Genomic DNA, 15,617 nt, shown 5'->3' with positions numbered 1-15,617 from the left:
TAAGTTTTGTAATGAACATTTATTGATGGGGTGGATAAATACAGATTGAGAAACATACTTGACAGCAATATATCAAACTGATAGCCAGACTATAAAATGTATACAACATTCTTTTTTAAATTTAAAAAATTTTTTTTAAATTTTTTACAAAGAGCCCTTACTGTAATGGTCACGTACATCCTACCATTCACATAACAGCAGTAGAGATACCAGGGGTAGCATTCAGAACTGAGATGCCCCAAGGAGGACAGAGGCCACAGCAGAGTAATGTGCTGAGAAAAGACTCAAGAGCAATATAAAGAAAACAGACAAAAATATCACCACAAAATTGTACCTGAGTGACAGATTGGTAAAGTGTTTTGCTTTTTTTCCTTTTCCTTCTTTTGCTCTTTGGTCTGACAAGAAACGGACAATTTTAGGTGTGTGGAGTAAGGTGGGGAAAAGGTCAGTTTCAAATCCAGAAACCTAGGTTAACATTAAGTTAGGCTGCTGCATTCTTTTCTTTGGGTGCTTAACCTAGCCAGCACCTCCATCTTGTAATCAATTCTAATGTGATCAACCACTAATCAGATCCTCAGCTTTCCTGTGAAGACTCCCTGATAATCTGATGGACATGCACTTGCTCTGGCTTCAATTAGCATGCTGTCAAGCATCCCTCTCCACACTTAACACGACAACAGAAAACCCAAGAGTCTTTCTCTTTTCATTCAACCAGGAATACACACTCATAAAGGGGACGAGTAGACACTGCTTTTTAGTAAACATTCTCTTTCTTTTCCTCCCTTTTCCAATGCCAAGTTCATATTAAAATCTTTAGAAACATTAAAATGGAAGAGTCTCCCACTAAAAAATAATTCTCATTCTAGACCATTCTATCAGGTAGGATTACAGTACCATGTTTGTTTCAAACTCACATCCAGAGGGATACGATAAAATAAAATTTGACAGAATGATACCACATGAACATTTAACCCATCAGGAGCAAATATTCCGTTAAAAGCTAGGTGTTAACAAGCAGCAAGATGAGAAATTTGGGGAGGTATCGAAGTCACTGAAGGCCTAATGGGATTGCAGAGGGCTTATTTCTCACCCTGTAAAGGGTTGCATAGACTGCTTCAATTCTCCCAAACCCAAGAATATCTTGAAATTGTAGTCCAACTTCAAGATATTCTCAAATCTCCCTTTTCCTAGTATTAGTACTAGGAAATTTTCCTAATATTTTCCTAGTATTAGTTATCAAAATAACTCATCAACAAAAGAACTGTTCTAAAAAAAGTAATAATTTCCCAAGTTCCCACAGTTCCCATGTTTCTGTGGGAAACACAGATATGTTTAAAATTCTACCGTACTGGGATAAAACCACCCCTAACTACTGCCTTTATCCAAGAAGCAAGGTATGAGGGGAATTTAGGTAGCAGAGGCTTAAAGAAATCCAGCACTAATGTTACCATGATTTTATTCCTGTATCCTACCTAATCCATTGCTGTTTCCAACTGGAGAATTTAAAATTTTCTATCAGCACAGGTGAAGCCAATACTACAGAACTAAAAAAAGAATACATTAAACCAAAAACACTAAAATCATTAACAAGAAAAAAAGAAGCTGAGGGCCTCAGATATGGAAACACATTGATTCATAAATTAAAAGACTAAACTAATTCCTATGTATTTTCTAAACCCAAAACGCAAAACTGATGCTTCAGAAGACCAATTCAGCTTTAGATTAATGCTTCATTACAGTTCAGCTAAGAGCAACACAGGTATTGATTAAAAGCCCTAAGGACAGTCCACAGGTATTTGTTTTTGCCAACATGAGATTCAAACACAGTTTACAATCAGATCCAGAACTTGAGGCTTCAGGCCCACTTACCACTACTTGCCCTCAATAGTTTAAGTTAAAAGGAGGAGGGAAAAAAACAAGTTTACTAGACTAACTTTGGATTTATAAACCCCATTTCTCACCCTTTGAAGGTATGAGGATAGAGAAGACACAGTTTAGAAACTGCACAGCCCTTCAACTAAGTTTGTGCGAATTTGGACAATATACATGCTAGCTGACAGGCACACTGCTCCCCAGTGACAATGCAACAGCTTCATGCAGAGCCCATAAGGTGGTTCAGAACATATACACAGATCTAAAAGCAGACATGGTAGGTATCTTAAAACATTATCAGGAGGCAATAATATAAAGTCTCTAAACTGATCTATACCAGCAGTGATCTAGTTGTGTGCATAGGCCAGACTACACAGCATAAAGCAGCTCTTAGGCTCTAGGCTCTAGTAAGTACATTTTTCTAATTCACTCCTGACAAAGTTCTAAGGAACTAACTACACTGCTGTGGAGCACTGCTAATGAAGCCAAGCAGACATGTATGTCTCTGTGGTGAGGGAGTCCATGTAACTAGAAAATATGTGACACTTGATGAGAAAAATCAAAAGCTGAAAAGACATTTTCATACTCAAATCAGTGATCAACTCCACAAAAATACAAAGCAAGCTAAATAGCCTTCTGGGAAGGTCAGGAAGGCAGGCAGACACCACCAAACAAAACCTAAACAAACAGAAAGCCTATATTTAGTAAAAATATCACAGATCTACTGATCAGCACAAGACAAACTATCAAGGAGAAAGACGACGTCATCTATAAAAGTGAAAGTGACATTCCAAGTAAAAATTATACTAGTTTATAGGTTGGCAGAGAGCTCATTTTATACAGCAATGGCAGGCACTCGAGACAGTTCAAATATGCAAAGATGCTGGACACTAATTCATCTTTGATTAGGTTTACTATACAAATTCCTTCCTGTATTAGGCCAGTGCATCATTAATTCCAACTGCTTCAGTGTTCTCCCCAAACTGTTCCTGACAAGCAGCAGCGCGTGTACAACTCCCATCTCCCTATGACTTCCAATAACAATTTTAATTTGTCCAGAAAGAATATTTGGTGTGAAGTGAATGGCATTAAAAAGATACATTCAAACTGCATCATATTTCCACAGCAAAAATTGCCATGAAGACCAAAGAATATCATATCAAATGATCTGTGGCTAGGTGGCATTCTCAGGTAACTTGATTTGTTAGAATTCTTCTAGCCCCTTAAAAGATTTCTATTCTCAACAAAAATGTTCACACCTATAATCTGGGATAATCAAGCACCCATGAGAAAAGATACCTCATCCATTTTTTAAAAGGATTCTTAGAAATCTGAAGAACCTCTGCCTATCATCTAAAGCCACCAAAAATGGACAATCCCACATAATAGTGTATGTGGGCTAGGACTACTAATTTTCATGGCATCAGTACTATTAAATTCACAAGCTCTAATCTCTGAAGACATGTAGGCTGCAAAAACTGAGGATGCAGCTGTTTCTCTTTAGCTATACAGATAAAAAAACAAGTCTCACATTTATAATATAAAATACATTGTCCCAAAAATTCCAAGTCACAATTTCATTGTTTTCAGGATCCTCTAGCTCCATGGCTTCTCCCAGAACTATTCCCACACATGGTCTGGGCTTTCACAATTATGATGTATAGCACATATCTCTTCCCATCAGAGACCCTGAGACTGCTCTCACTTGAACACTTCCCCAAGGCCCAACTTGAAAAAAGACACACCAAACCAGCCTTGCTCTACAAACCTTCCTCAACCCTACCTTTATTCTGAATCAAAAGAAACAGGATAAAAAAGTTTTCTAGTGGAGTCCAAAATCAGGCCACTGGCTGCATTTGCCCAAACTAGAATTTAGAAGGCTACCACTCAATTGCAACATAAAGAAAGGGGAAAATATCAAGATGAATACATGCCTCTTCCTTCATGTTCTAAAGGCCACACTGTATTCTCACTAGTAGACTGTTGGGGAAACAGAAATGACGAGGGACAGGAAGGGAAAGAAAAAACATGATATTTAAACACACACACTCAAAAACACACATACCCATACTTACATACACTTAAAAGGTCTCAACACTTCAAGTGGCCAGGGACTATCTCAGAACTCATGGCCAAAAGCCGACCCTCCCATCCCCCCTACACACCCTCCACCCTCCAATCCCACCCCCAGGACTCACTGCTGTGTATCCCATACACACAGCAGAATCCCTATCCCTTCCCCATTATATAAAAAACTAAACAGATAACTTACTTTCTTTAAATTATTTTTTTAAAGTCTCTTAAAAGATGTTGATGTTTAAATACTTCCTCTTTTCTGACATACCGAACACCAAAAGGATCCACAACTGTTTGACATAACAAACCCTCCATGTTTTAGTCCTGGCAAGAAGAGGGAGGATATCAACTCTAAACAGCCTAAGTAGGAGGTGGAGAGGCCAAGAATAGAGAAAGTATTCTTAATCTTTCACAGCTTCAACACATTCTCAGCTCTCTAATACCAGTAAAAACTATAAAATAGTTAAATTTCAGAGGCAGCAGGTACAATAACCAAGGCCCTCTACCATCCTCCCACCTATGTCTCAATATTAATTTATTCCCTAGTCCAAGAAGGGAGACATATTTCATTAGGGAAGTAATTTTCTTAGTCCAGAATCAGTAGTTTAAAAAAGTGTGTTTTTAAAAGAAGTTTCTTTTTTCCTCTTCTTTTTCATTTTTACTTAGGAAGGGGTGGAAGTGGTGGAGGAGGTTCTGAAGGTAGAGGTGGTGGTCGGGGTTTGTCTGTATTGCCAGATCTGGAGGACATTCCTCCACTAGCCCGTGGATTCAGGTATTCACCGTAAGAATGAACAAATTCAAATGGAGGGGGCGGAGTGGGCTGAACACCCTGGGCAATGAGGAGGGAGTGAAGCATATTCACAGTATCTTGATGGTCTATTGTCTGGGTTGTATTGTGACCATTGGCCCCAGTGGGGCCTTTATCCAGTTTCATATGAGGAACTCGAGTTTTACAGCTAGGCTGTGAATAATGAAGGCCACTTGTGTCTGAGCTATGCCCTGGCAACTGGGCCATTGTAGGAAGAGAAGGGAAAGAGAAATTTATGGAAGAGGATTTAGTACTTTTGGCAATCTTGGCGGGATGATCAAACACAGCCCCTCCAGTCTCTTCAGGGGGACCCCTTTTACGAGCAGAACTGGAAGAGGAGAAAGAACTAGACAAGCTATAGGTTTTGTGTGCTAAGGAGCTTGTCTGGCTACTATGTTTTGGATCACCTGGCCGTTTGTTCCCAGTACCAGCTGGAAGCTGTGAGTGAGAGTGCTTATGTGAGTGGTGATTATGATGATGATGATGATTAGATGGGTGAGTTTTGTGCTTTTCTTTGTGCTCTCGGCTCTTTATGATACTGTCATCCACAGAATTGTGCTTGTCAGTTGCAGCATGGACTTTAATGCGCATTTTTATCTCCTCTGGTTTTGAAGAGGCAGCTTTATCCCCACTTGCCACTGGAATTCTCATTTTGAGAGCTGTTTTGTCAGATTTTTCCAGAAAAGGACGCTCAGAATTTTCCGAGCCCTCTATGGGCATTTTCAGAATGACTGAAGAATGGCTATCATGTTGAGACAGGAGATTCTGGGCAGCATATGCATACTGTGACTTCACATTGGCCTCCATGTTCTCCAGTTGCCTCTTCTGGGCAGCCAACTCTTCTGCATGCTTTGCACGGTATTCTTTCAGTGATACTTTAGCTGATGGTGCACTCTTACTATTCTGCTTCTGGGAAATAAATGCATTTGAACTATCCTGCTGCAAGGAATGATCAACTCCTATAAGTGCTACATTCTCACTAGTCCGATGACCCTGGGTGGATTCTAGTTTAAAAGGAGGTTGGGAGGACAGCCAACGCTCGCCCTGCAACATCTCCGCACTGCTTATGTTGCTGGATGACTCTTCAGTGGCTGGAACAGAAGGCACTGCACCTGTGGTGGAAGTTGTTGACATGCTCATTAAACCTGCAATAGTTTTGTCTGAAGAGCTTTGGGAAATCATATTGAGGATTGTCTGCTCCGATGTGTTTGCATCTGCTCCTCGGTCATCTGCTTTTGTTTTCCTGGCAGCTTGGCATGCCTAGAATGAAGCAAATGATGTATCTTTACTTCAGGCAACTTATTATATGGAAAAAACACTGAAATGAGTAGACTTTGCTTGCTATGACATTGCAGTTTTTCACAGTGACTAAGCAGGAGGCTACTCTAACATAACATTGATAATTATTACCATCAGGAGGCATAAGATTTTTAAAAACTTCAATAAAGAGTTAGCCCTGGCTGGCGTAGCTCAGTGGATTGAGCGCGGGCTGCGAACCAAAGTGTCGCAGGTTCGATTCCCAGTCAGGGTACATGCCTAGGTTGCAGGCCATGACCCCCAGCAACCGCACATTGATGTTTCTCTCTCTCTCTCTCTCTCTCTCCCTCCCTTCCCTCTCTAAAAAATAAATAAGTAAAATCTCTAAAAATTAAAAAAAGCCCATTAAAAAAAAAAAAAAAAAAAAAAAAAGAGTTGGACAAACAGGATCTCAAAGAGCTACCTGCATCCCCATGTTCATTGCAGCAGTATTCACAATAACCAGGATATAAAAGCAACCCAAGTGTCCATCTATGGATGAATGGATAAAGAAAATGTGGTGTGTGTATAACTGTGCATACACACAATAAACTATTATTTAGCATTAAAAAAGAGGAGAAAGATTCTAGGAAGATGGCAGAGTAGGAAGCTCTAGGAATCTGTCTCCCCACCTAAACAACTGCATTGGCAGAATCTGTCTGATGCTAACTATTATTTTATTTTGAAACTCTAGAGTCTGCTGAAGGCTTGCAACCTCCAGGGTAAGCCTTGAACAGAAAAATGGGGTTAATTTCATTCCTCAGCACAATAGAAACTATCCATCACCCACTGCCAGCTATACAGCAAGCAGCTGTGCACCTATTTCTGGAATAGCTTGCACACAACCTTGTGAAGCCAGGGTGAGCAAAAATTACTCTTTCCTCCAAATATTGGAAATTTGTGCTGTGATCACTGATTGCTTCTTCTGATCACAGAGGTACACACCAAAGGCAGGCAGCCATTGTTGTTGCAAGGCCCTCCCCCTCTGGCTGAAGCAATTGCCAGGGGATTTAAAAGACCAACGCCCTTCCTCCTCATCAGTTTTTTTGTTTTTTCCCCTTTGGGGAGCCACACATTAAAGAGAAGCACATTCAAAAACAACTCCATATATAGGAAAAATTAGGAAACAACTGTACATGTCCTAGGAAAAGCTCAGAAAAGACCTTAAGTTATACTCCAGGCTGATCCTCAGCAGAAAAACACCCTACAAAATCAAGCCCCCCACCCCAAAGAATGAACAAAACAGTAAGGAAGACAGCAAACCATGGGGGAGAAAAATCTGACTTCCAGAGTTACCACATCATTAAATTCTAATGTCCAGTGTTCAAAAACACTGAACAAAAACAAAAACAAAAATCACAAAGATTATTAAAAAATAGGAAAGTATGGCTCATTCAAAGGAAAAATTTAATCAACAGAAACTGTCTCTGAAAAACACCTGCTAGCAAATCTACTAGACAAAGATTTTAAAATAACTCGCTTAAAGATACTCAAGGATCTATAAAAAAAGATGAGGGGAAAACCAGGATATAAAAGCAACCCAAGTGTCCATCTATGGATGAATGGATATCTTCTTGTTCACAAGAAAATAGCTTGTGAACAAAATGTAAATATCACTTATCAATAAAGAGACAGAAAACAAAAAGAAATGCTGGAGCTGAAAAGTACAATAACTAAAATGAAAAATACACTACAGGTATTCAAAGACAGGTGTGAGTAGGCAGAAGAAAGAATCAGCAAACATGAAGATACAGCAATGCAAACTATTGAATCTGAGGGACAGAGAAAAAAATTGAAGCAAGTAAACAGAGCCTAAAGGACCCGTGATAACACCATCAAGAGGACCGACTTATGCATTGTAGGAGTTTTGGAAGAAGAGAAAGGAGCACAGAAAATATTTAAAGAAAAAATAGTTGAAAATTTCCCAAATTTGATGAAAGATATGAACATAAATATTCAAGAAACTTAACAGACTCCAACTAAAAAATTAGAGACTAACACATTAAAATCAAACTTTCAAAAGCCAAAGACAATGAATCCTGAAAGCAGCAAGCAAAGCATATCATCCCATACAGAATCACAAGCTCAGAGCACGTGTTTTCTCATCAGATACTCTGGATGCCAGAGAGAGACAGTTAATACAATCCAAGTGCTAAAAAGAAAAAAACTGTCAAACAAGAATCTAGAAAAAATATCCTTCAAAAAAGTGAGGGAGAAATTAAGACATTTCCAGATAAACAAAGCTGAGGGAGTTTGCCACGACTAAACTGGCCATATATGAAATGCTCATGGGAGTCCTCCAAGGTGAAATAAAGGAGACTAGACAGTAACTTGAAGCCACATAGGGGAAAAAGGATCTAAATAAAGATGAAAAACATGGGCAAATATAAAAGCTAGTATTATTTTAATAATGGTTTGTAACTGCACCGTTTGTTTTCTACATGCTTTAAGAGATTAACAAATTTTGCCCTGGCTGGTATAGATCAGTGGACTGAGTGTGGGCCTGTGAACCAAAGGGTGGCTGGTTCGATTCCCAGTCAGGGCACATGCATGGGTTGCAGGCCATGGCCCCCAGCAACCGCACATTGATGTTTCTCTTTCTCTCTTTCTCCCTCCCTCTCTAAAAATAAATAAATAAGATCTTTTAAAAAAAAATTATTAATGTAAAACCTAGTATTACTGTAAATCTGGTTTATTATAACTTCAAATCTTATTTTCTATATACTATAAAAGCCTAATGAATTTTAAAGAATTATCAGTTTATGTTTTTGGGTACACAATGTATAAAGATAAACCATATTTTGCCATGTACAATGCACATTTTTTGCCCAAGTTTTTGAGGGAAATATAAAAGTCTACATTATACATGGGTAGTAGTAATTCCCCTGTATAATGCGAATTATATACGGTAATTTTGTCACATCAAGAACTGAAAGGGGTAGGAAGGCGGGTATAAAGGAGTTTATATTTTATTGAAGTTAAACTGGTATGAATTCAAATTAGAGAGTTGTAACTTTAGGGTGTTAAATGTAGTGCCCATAATAACCACAAAAAAAGAGCTGCAGAATACACAAAAAGGAAATCAGATAATTTTAAATTTCACTATAAAAAAATCAACTAAACACAGGACAGTACTGCAGACAATGAGGAACAAAAAAGCTAGAAGGCACATAAAAACCAAACAGCATAACACCAGAAGTCCCTCCTTATCTGTAATTACTTTAAGTGCGACTGGATTAAATTCTTAATGAAAAGACAGAGATTAGTAGAATGAATAAAAACATATGATCCACCTGTATAATATCCAAAAGCACTGAGATCCATCCAAAGACCCAAACAGGATGAAAATAAAAGGATAAAACAGATATACCTGGCCTTCCGGTCAAGATGGCAACATATGTAAACACAGCTCACCTGCCCATACAACCACATCAAAATTACAATTAAATCATAGAACAACCATTACTCAGAACCACCAGAAATCGAGTTGAATGGAGGTCTGACAACTAAATTAAAGAAACTATATCCTTCCAGACTGGTATGAGAGGTGGAGATGTACAACTGGCTGGTTCCCCATTCACATGTGGTGAATAAAAATTTGGGAGGGATATCTCAGGAGCGAGGAATCCCAGTCCCATACCAGGATGCCGGGGAAAGGTTCCAGTGCCATAACTTCTGGCTGCAAAAACCAGTGGGGACTGAAATAGTAGAAGAAACTTCTGGAATCCCAAGCAGTTTCTCTTCAAGAACCCACATACATACTTACTCAGATTCACTCCCTCTGAGCTCCAGCACCAGGGTAGTAGCTTGAAAGACACCAGTGGCATACAAGGAGGAAATGAAGTATATGGCATCAAGGTAAGAGCAGGGGGACAGCTTTCTCCCCCACAGAAAGGCAGGCACAGGCCATTGTCCCTTTTCTGAACCCTCTCTGAACAGACCCACAGAGCCAGCAAGTGGGTGCCATATCTAAGACTCTATCAACCTGGCTAACACTGTTTGCTCCATCCTGGAGGTCCCTTGAGACTCTGCCCCACCCAACTTATAGACCCACCCAAGCTGTTAACAGAGACTTTTCCATTGAATGGCTGGTCTTGGCTCATGCTTCACAATCTCATAAATACTCTCAAACAAGCAAGAGCTGACCTCAGTGAGCCCCCAGCCTCAGTACCTCTTGCTAAGTGGTCCCAGGCCTGGTACTAGGAGCTGCCAGCCTAGATTCACAGCTTGACTTTGCCTGCGAATCTCTAAGCCCAACACAAGCAGCAGACATATTACATTGCTTTCCAGCACAGGCAGGGTGGCCCTGGACAGAAGACAGGCAGGCAGAACACAAGAGCTGAACTTGGTCTACACTACCCCAGAAACCCCAGAGCCTGCATACTCAGTGGATAGCTACAGACCACAGTGGAGCGCCACCACCATACTCCTGCATAGCTGATCATCCACAGACAGTGGAGGTTGGTGGTCAGTAGTCATAGCCAGTACTTGCAGCTGACTGGCCTGGGTAAATCCCTCAAGTACCCAGCTTGGGTGATAGGGGAGGCTGTACCAGTGGACCCTAGAAAATACCTACCACCATAGGCCACACTACTGAGAGAGGGAGTCATAGCAATTCTATTTAGTACACAGCAACAAACACACGGAGGCTGCCAAAATGAGGAGACAAAGAAACACGGCCCAAATGGAAGAAATCAAAACTCCAGAAAAAAGAACTAAACAAAAGGGAGATAAGCAATCTATCGGATGCAGAGTTAAAAACACTGGTTATAAGGATGCTCAAGGAACTTAGTGAGGACATCAACAGTATAAAAAAAATCAGAAATGAAGGATACACTAATTGAACTAAAGAGCAATTTACAGGAAAACAACAGTAGAGTGGATGAAACTGAGAATCAAATCAATAATTTGGGACATAAGGAAGCAAAAAAATAACCAATCAGAACAACATGAAGAAAAAAGAATTAAAAAAAAAATGAGAATAGCCCTGGCTGGTGAGGCTCAGTGGATTGAGTGCAGCCTGTGAACCAAAAAGTCACCAGTTCAATTCCAAGTCAGGGCACATGCCTGGATGGCAAGCCTAATCTCTGGTTGGAGGCATGCAAGAGGCAACCAATCAATGTCTCTTCCCCTCTTCTGTCTCCCTCCCTTTCCCTCTCTCTAAAAATAAATAAATAAAATCCTTAAAAACAAAAAAGAGGATAGTTTAAGTAGTCTCTGGGACAACTTCAAGCATTCCAAAATTTGCATCACAGGGATGCCAGAAGGAGAAGGGAAAAAGCAAGAAACTGGAAATCTATTTGAAAATATAATAAAAGAAAACTTCCCTAATTTGCTGAAGGAAATAGACATGCAAGTCCAAAAAGCACAGAATCCCAAACAAGATGGATGCAAAGAGACCCACTCCAAGACACATCATAATTAAAATGCCAAAGGTTAGGGATAAAGAGAGAATCTTAAAAGCAACAAGAGAAAAGCAGTTACTTACCTAAAAAGGAGTTCCCATAACACTGCTAATTTCTCAAAAAAACTTTACAGACTAGAAGGGACTGTCAAGCAATATTCAAAGTCATGAAAAGCAGGGACCTACATCCAATATTGGTCTACCCAGCAAAGGTATCAATCAGAATGTAAGGGTAGATAAAGGGCTTCCTGGACAAGAAAAAAATTAAAGTAGTTCAAAATCACCAAGCTTTATTATTTGCAATATTAAAAGGGGCTTATTTAAAAAAAAGAAGATCAAAATAATAAACAATGAGAGCTTCTGGGGACTTTCGGCCAAGATGAAGATGTAGGTAGACACACTGTGCCTCCTCGCACAACCAAAAGGACAACAAAAAATTTGAAAACAAAAAATAAACAGAGCTGCCAGAAAATCAAACTGTATGGAAGTCTGACAATGAAGGAGTTAAAGAAGAAACATTCAGGGGACTTCTGGCCAAGATGGAGATGTAGGTAGACATACTGTGCCTCCTCGAACAACCAAGATAGGGACACAACAATTTAGAAACAGAGTAACAACCAGAAATGACAGAAAACTGAACTGTATGGAAGTCGGACAACCAAGGAGTTAAGACAGACACATTCATCCAGACCGATAGGAGGGGCGGAGTCAGGCAGAGAGGGGTTGTGGCATAAAGAGTGGTATAACAGGGTGCGTAAGGCATCGGAGGCACACAAGACCACAGCAGGCAAACCCTGGGCACCCAGGCAGGGCTCGGGGTGGCAACCTGCAGACCCAGCAAGGAGGCCATTGTGAAGCAAGGCACTGTGTGCAACCCAGGATCCCAGTGCCAGGAAATATAGCCTCGGGGCACTGATTGAAAATACCTGTGGGGGTTGAGGCGCAGGGAGAGACTCCCAGCCTCACAGGAGAGTTCACTGGAGAGACCCATGGGGTCCTAGAATGTGCACAAGCCCACCAATATGGGAATTAGCGCCAGAAAGGCCAAATTTGGTCTTCAGCAGAAGGAACTGAAGTCCGACAGAGAGCAGAGTGGGCCCCACTGTTCCCTCTTGACCCCACCCCCACATACAGCATCACAACCCAGTGAACAAGCATCCCCACCCTGGTGAACAAGTAAGGCTCTGGCCCTCATATGTAACAGACACAACAAGACAAAAAAAAAAAAAAAAAAAAAAAAAAAAAAACCCAAACGGAAGATCAAAGCTCCAGAAAAAATACAACTAAATAATGAAGAGATAGCCAACCTATCAGATGCACAATTCAAAACACTGGCAATGAGGATGTTCATAGAAATAGTTGAATGTGGTCACAAAATAGAGGAAAAAGTGAAGGCTATGAAAAGTGAAATAAAGGAAAATGTACAGGGAATCAACAATGAGGGGAAGGAAACCAGGACTCAAACCAACGGTTTGGACCAGAAGGAAGAAATAAACATTCAACTGGAACAGAATGAAGAAACTAGAATTGAAAAAGAAAAAAATGAGAAGAGGCTTAGGAACCTCCAGAAAAAATTTAAATGTTCCAACATCCAAATCACAGGGGTGTCAGAAGGAAAAGAGGAAGAGCAAGAAATGAAAAACTTATTTGAAAACATAATGAAGGAGAACTTCCCCAATCTGGCAAAGGAAACAGTCTTCTAGGAAGTCCAGGAAGCTCAGAGTGTCCCCAAAAAATTGAACCCAAGGAAGCACACACCAAGGCACATTATAATTACATTACCCAAGATTAAAGAGGAGAGAATCTTAAAAGCAGCAAGAGAAAAGGAGACAGTTACCTACAAAGCAGTTCCCATAAGACTATCAGCTGATTTCTCTAAAGAAACCTTATAGGCAGGAAGGGACTAGAAACAAGTATTTGAGGTCATGAAAGGCAAGGCCTACATCCAAGATTACTCCGTCCAGCAAAGCTATTTAGAATGGAAAGGCAGATAAAGTGCTTCCCAGATAAGATCAAATTAAAGGAATTCATCACGACCAAGGCCTTATTATAAGAAATGTTAAAGGGACTTATCTAAGAAAAAGAAGATCAAAACTGTGAACAGTAAAATGACAACAAACTCACAACTATCCACAATTGAACCCCAAAAAACAAAAACAAACCAAGAGAACAACTAGAATAGGAACAGAATCACAGAAATGGAGATCACATGGAGGGTTATCAGCAGGGAGAAGGAGGGGGGACAATGGGTGACAAGGTACAGGGAACAAGAAGCATAAATGGTAGGTACAAAATAGATGGGGGAAGGTTAAGAATAGTATGGGAGCCAAAGAACCTATATGTATGACCCATGGACATGAACTAAGGTAGGGGAATGATGGTGGGAGAGGCGTACAGGACAGAGGGGAATAAAGAGGAGAAAAAAAAACGGGACAACTGTAATAGCATAATTAGTAAAATATATTTTTTAAAAACTATGAACAAAAGCCCTGGCTGGCATAGCTCAGTGGATTGAGTGCGGGCTGCAAACCAAAGTGTCACAGGTTCGATTCCCAGTCAGGGTACATGCATGGGTTGCAGGCCACGGCCCCCAGCAACGGCACATTGATGTTTCTCTCTCTCTCTCTCTTTCTCCCTCCCTTCCCTCTCTAAAAAATAAATAAATAAAATCTTTAAAAAAAAAGCTTAAAAAAAAAAACCTATGAACAATAAAATGCCAAAAATATGTATCTGTCAACAATGGAGTCTAAAAAACTAAGCAAACAAGAACAGAGACAGAACCATGGATATGGAGAGTATTTTTATGGTTGCCAGGAGGGGCATGTGGGGGAATGTATGAAGAGATCAGGGAATTAAGACATACAAATAGGTAGTTACAGAATAGCCATCAGGATGATAAGTATAGTATAGGAAACAGAGTAGCCACAGACATGAACAATGGTGTGGGGATTGCCTGAGGGAGTGGGAGGGTCCTTGGTGAAGGGGTCAAAGGAGGAAATATTGGGAAGACTGTATAGCAAAGCAATAAAATATAATTAAAAACAACAATAACAACAAAAAAACAAGATATACCATGCAAAACAATAACCAAATAGAGCAGGGTGGCTATACTGCTATCAGACAAAATAGACTTTAAATTAAAAAAGGTTTCAAGAGCCCTGGCTGGTTTGGGTCAGTGGATTGAGTGCTGTCATGCAAACAAAAGGGTCACCAGTTCAATTCCCAGTCAGGGCACATGCCTGGGTTGTGGGCCAGGTACCCACCATGAGGCACGTGAAAGGAAACCACATATTGATGTTTCCCTCTCTCTAAAAATAAATATATTTTTTAAAAAATTATATGATCATCTCAATAGAAACAGAAAGCATTTGACAAAATACAACATCCGTTTATGTTAAAAACTTTCAACAAACTGGGACTAGAGAGAACATATTTCAATATAATAAAGAGTATATATGACAAATCCACAGCTAACCTCATACTCAATGGTGAAAAGCTAAAAGCTCTTCCCGTAAGATCAGGAACAAGACAAGACTCTTATTCAACATAGTATTGGAAGTCTTTGTTACAGTAATCAGACAAAAAAAAGAGAACGCAACCAAACTAAAAAGAAGCAAAATTGTCACTGTTACAGATGACATGATACTATTTATAAAAATACCCTAAAGAGTCTACCAAAAACAAACAAAAAAACTATTAGACTAATAAATGAAAGTTACAGGATAAAAAGTTAATGCACAAAAACCAGTGGCATGTCTACACACTAATAACAAATTATCAGGAAAAAAGATTAAGAATACAATCCCATTTACAAAGACCTGCTGTACTCTGAAAACTCAAAGACATTAATAAAAGAAACTGAAGATGGCACAAATAAATAACAGGATATACCATACTCATGACCTGGAAGCATTAATGTTTTTTAGATGTTCATACTGCCCTCATACTGCCCAAAGCAATCTACAGATTCAGTGCAATCCATATCAAAATACCAATGGCATTCTTCACAGAATTAGAACAAATAATCCTAAAACTTACATAAACTCACAAAGACCCAGAATTAGTCAAAGCAATCTTAAGAACAAAGTTGGAGGTATTATGATCCCTGATTTCAACGTATACTACAAAGTTATATAATCAAAGCAGTATGATACTGGCACA

At 39.7% G+C, this 15,617-nt stretch overlaps 1 protein-coding gene across 1 annotated transcript in view; it reads right to left on the bottom strand.

Moving 5' to 3' along the window:
• Positions 1-15,617, bottom strand: part of CCNT1 (cyclin T1) — a 36,434-nt gene continuing 20,817 nt past the window's right edge. The window contains exon 9 of the mRNA XM_028532615.2: positions 1-6,016. Coding sequence (XP_028388416.1) covers positions 4,607-6,016 — 1,410 coding nt within the window. The 3' untranslated portion in view covers positions 1-4,606. The remainder of the gene's footprint in view (positions 6,017-15,617) is intronic.

This window comes from Phyllostomus discolor, chromosome 2 (genome assembly GCF_004126475.2).
Source record: "Phyllostomus discolor isolate MPI-MPIP mPhyDis1 chromosome 2, mPhyDis1.pri.v3, whole genome shotgun sequence".
NCBI lineage: Eukaryota > Metazoa > Chordata > Mammalia > Chiroptera > Phyllostomidae > Phyllostomus > Phyllostomus discolor.
The sequence above is the reverse complement of the archived record's forward strand: the minus strand, read 5'-3'. Positions and strand labels throughout refer to the sequence as shown.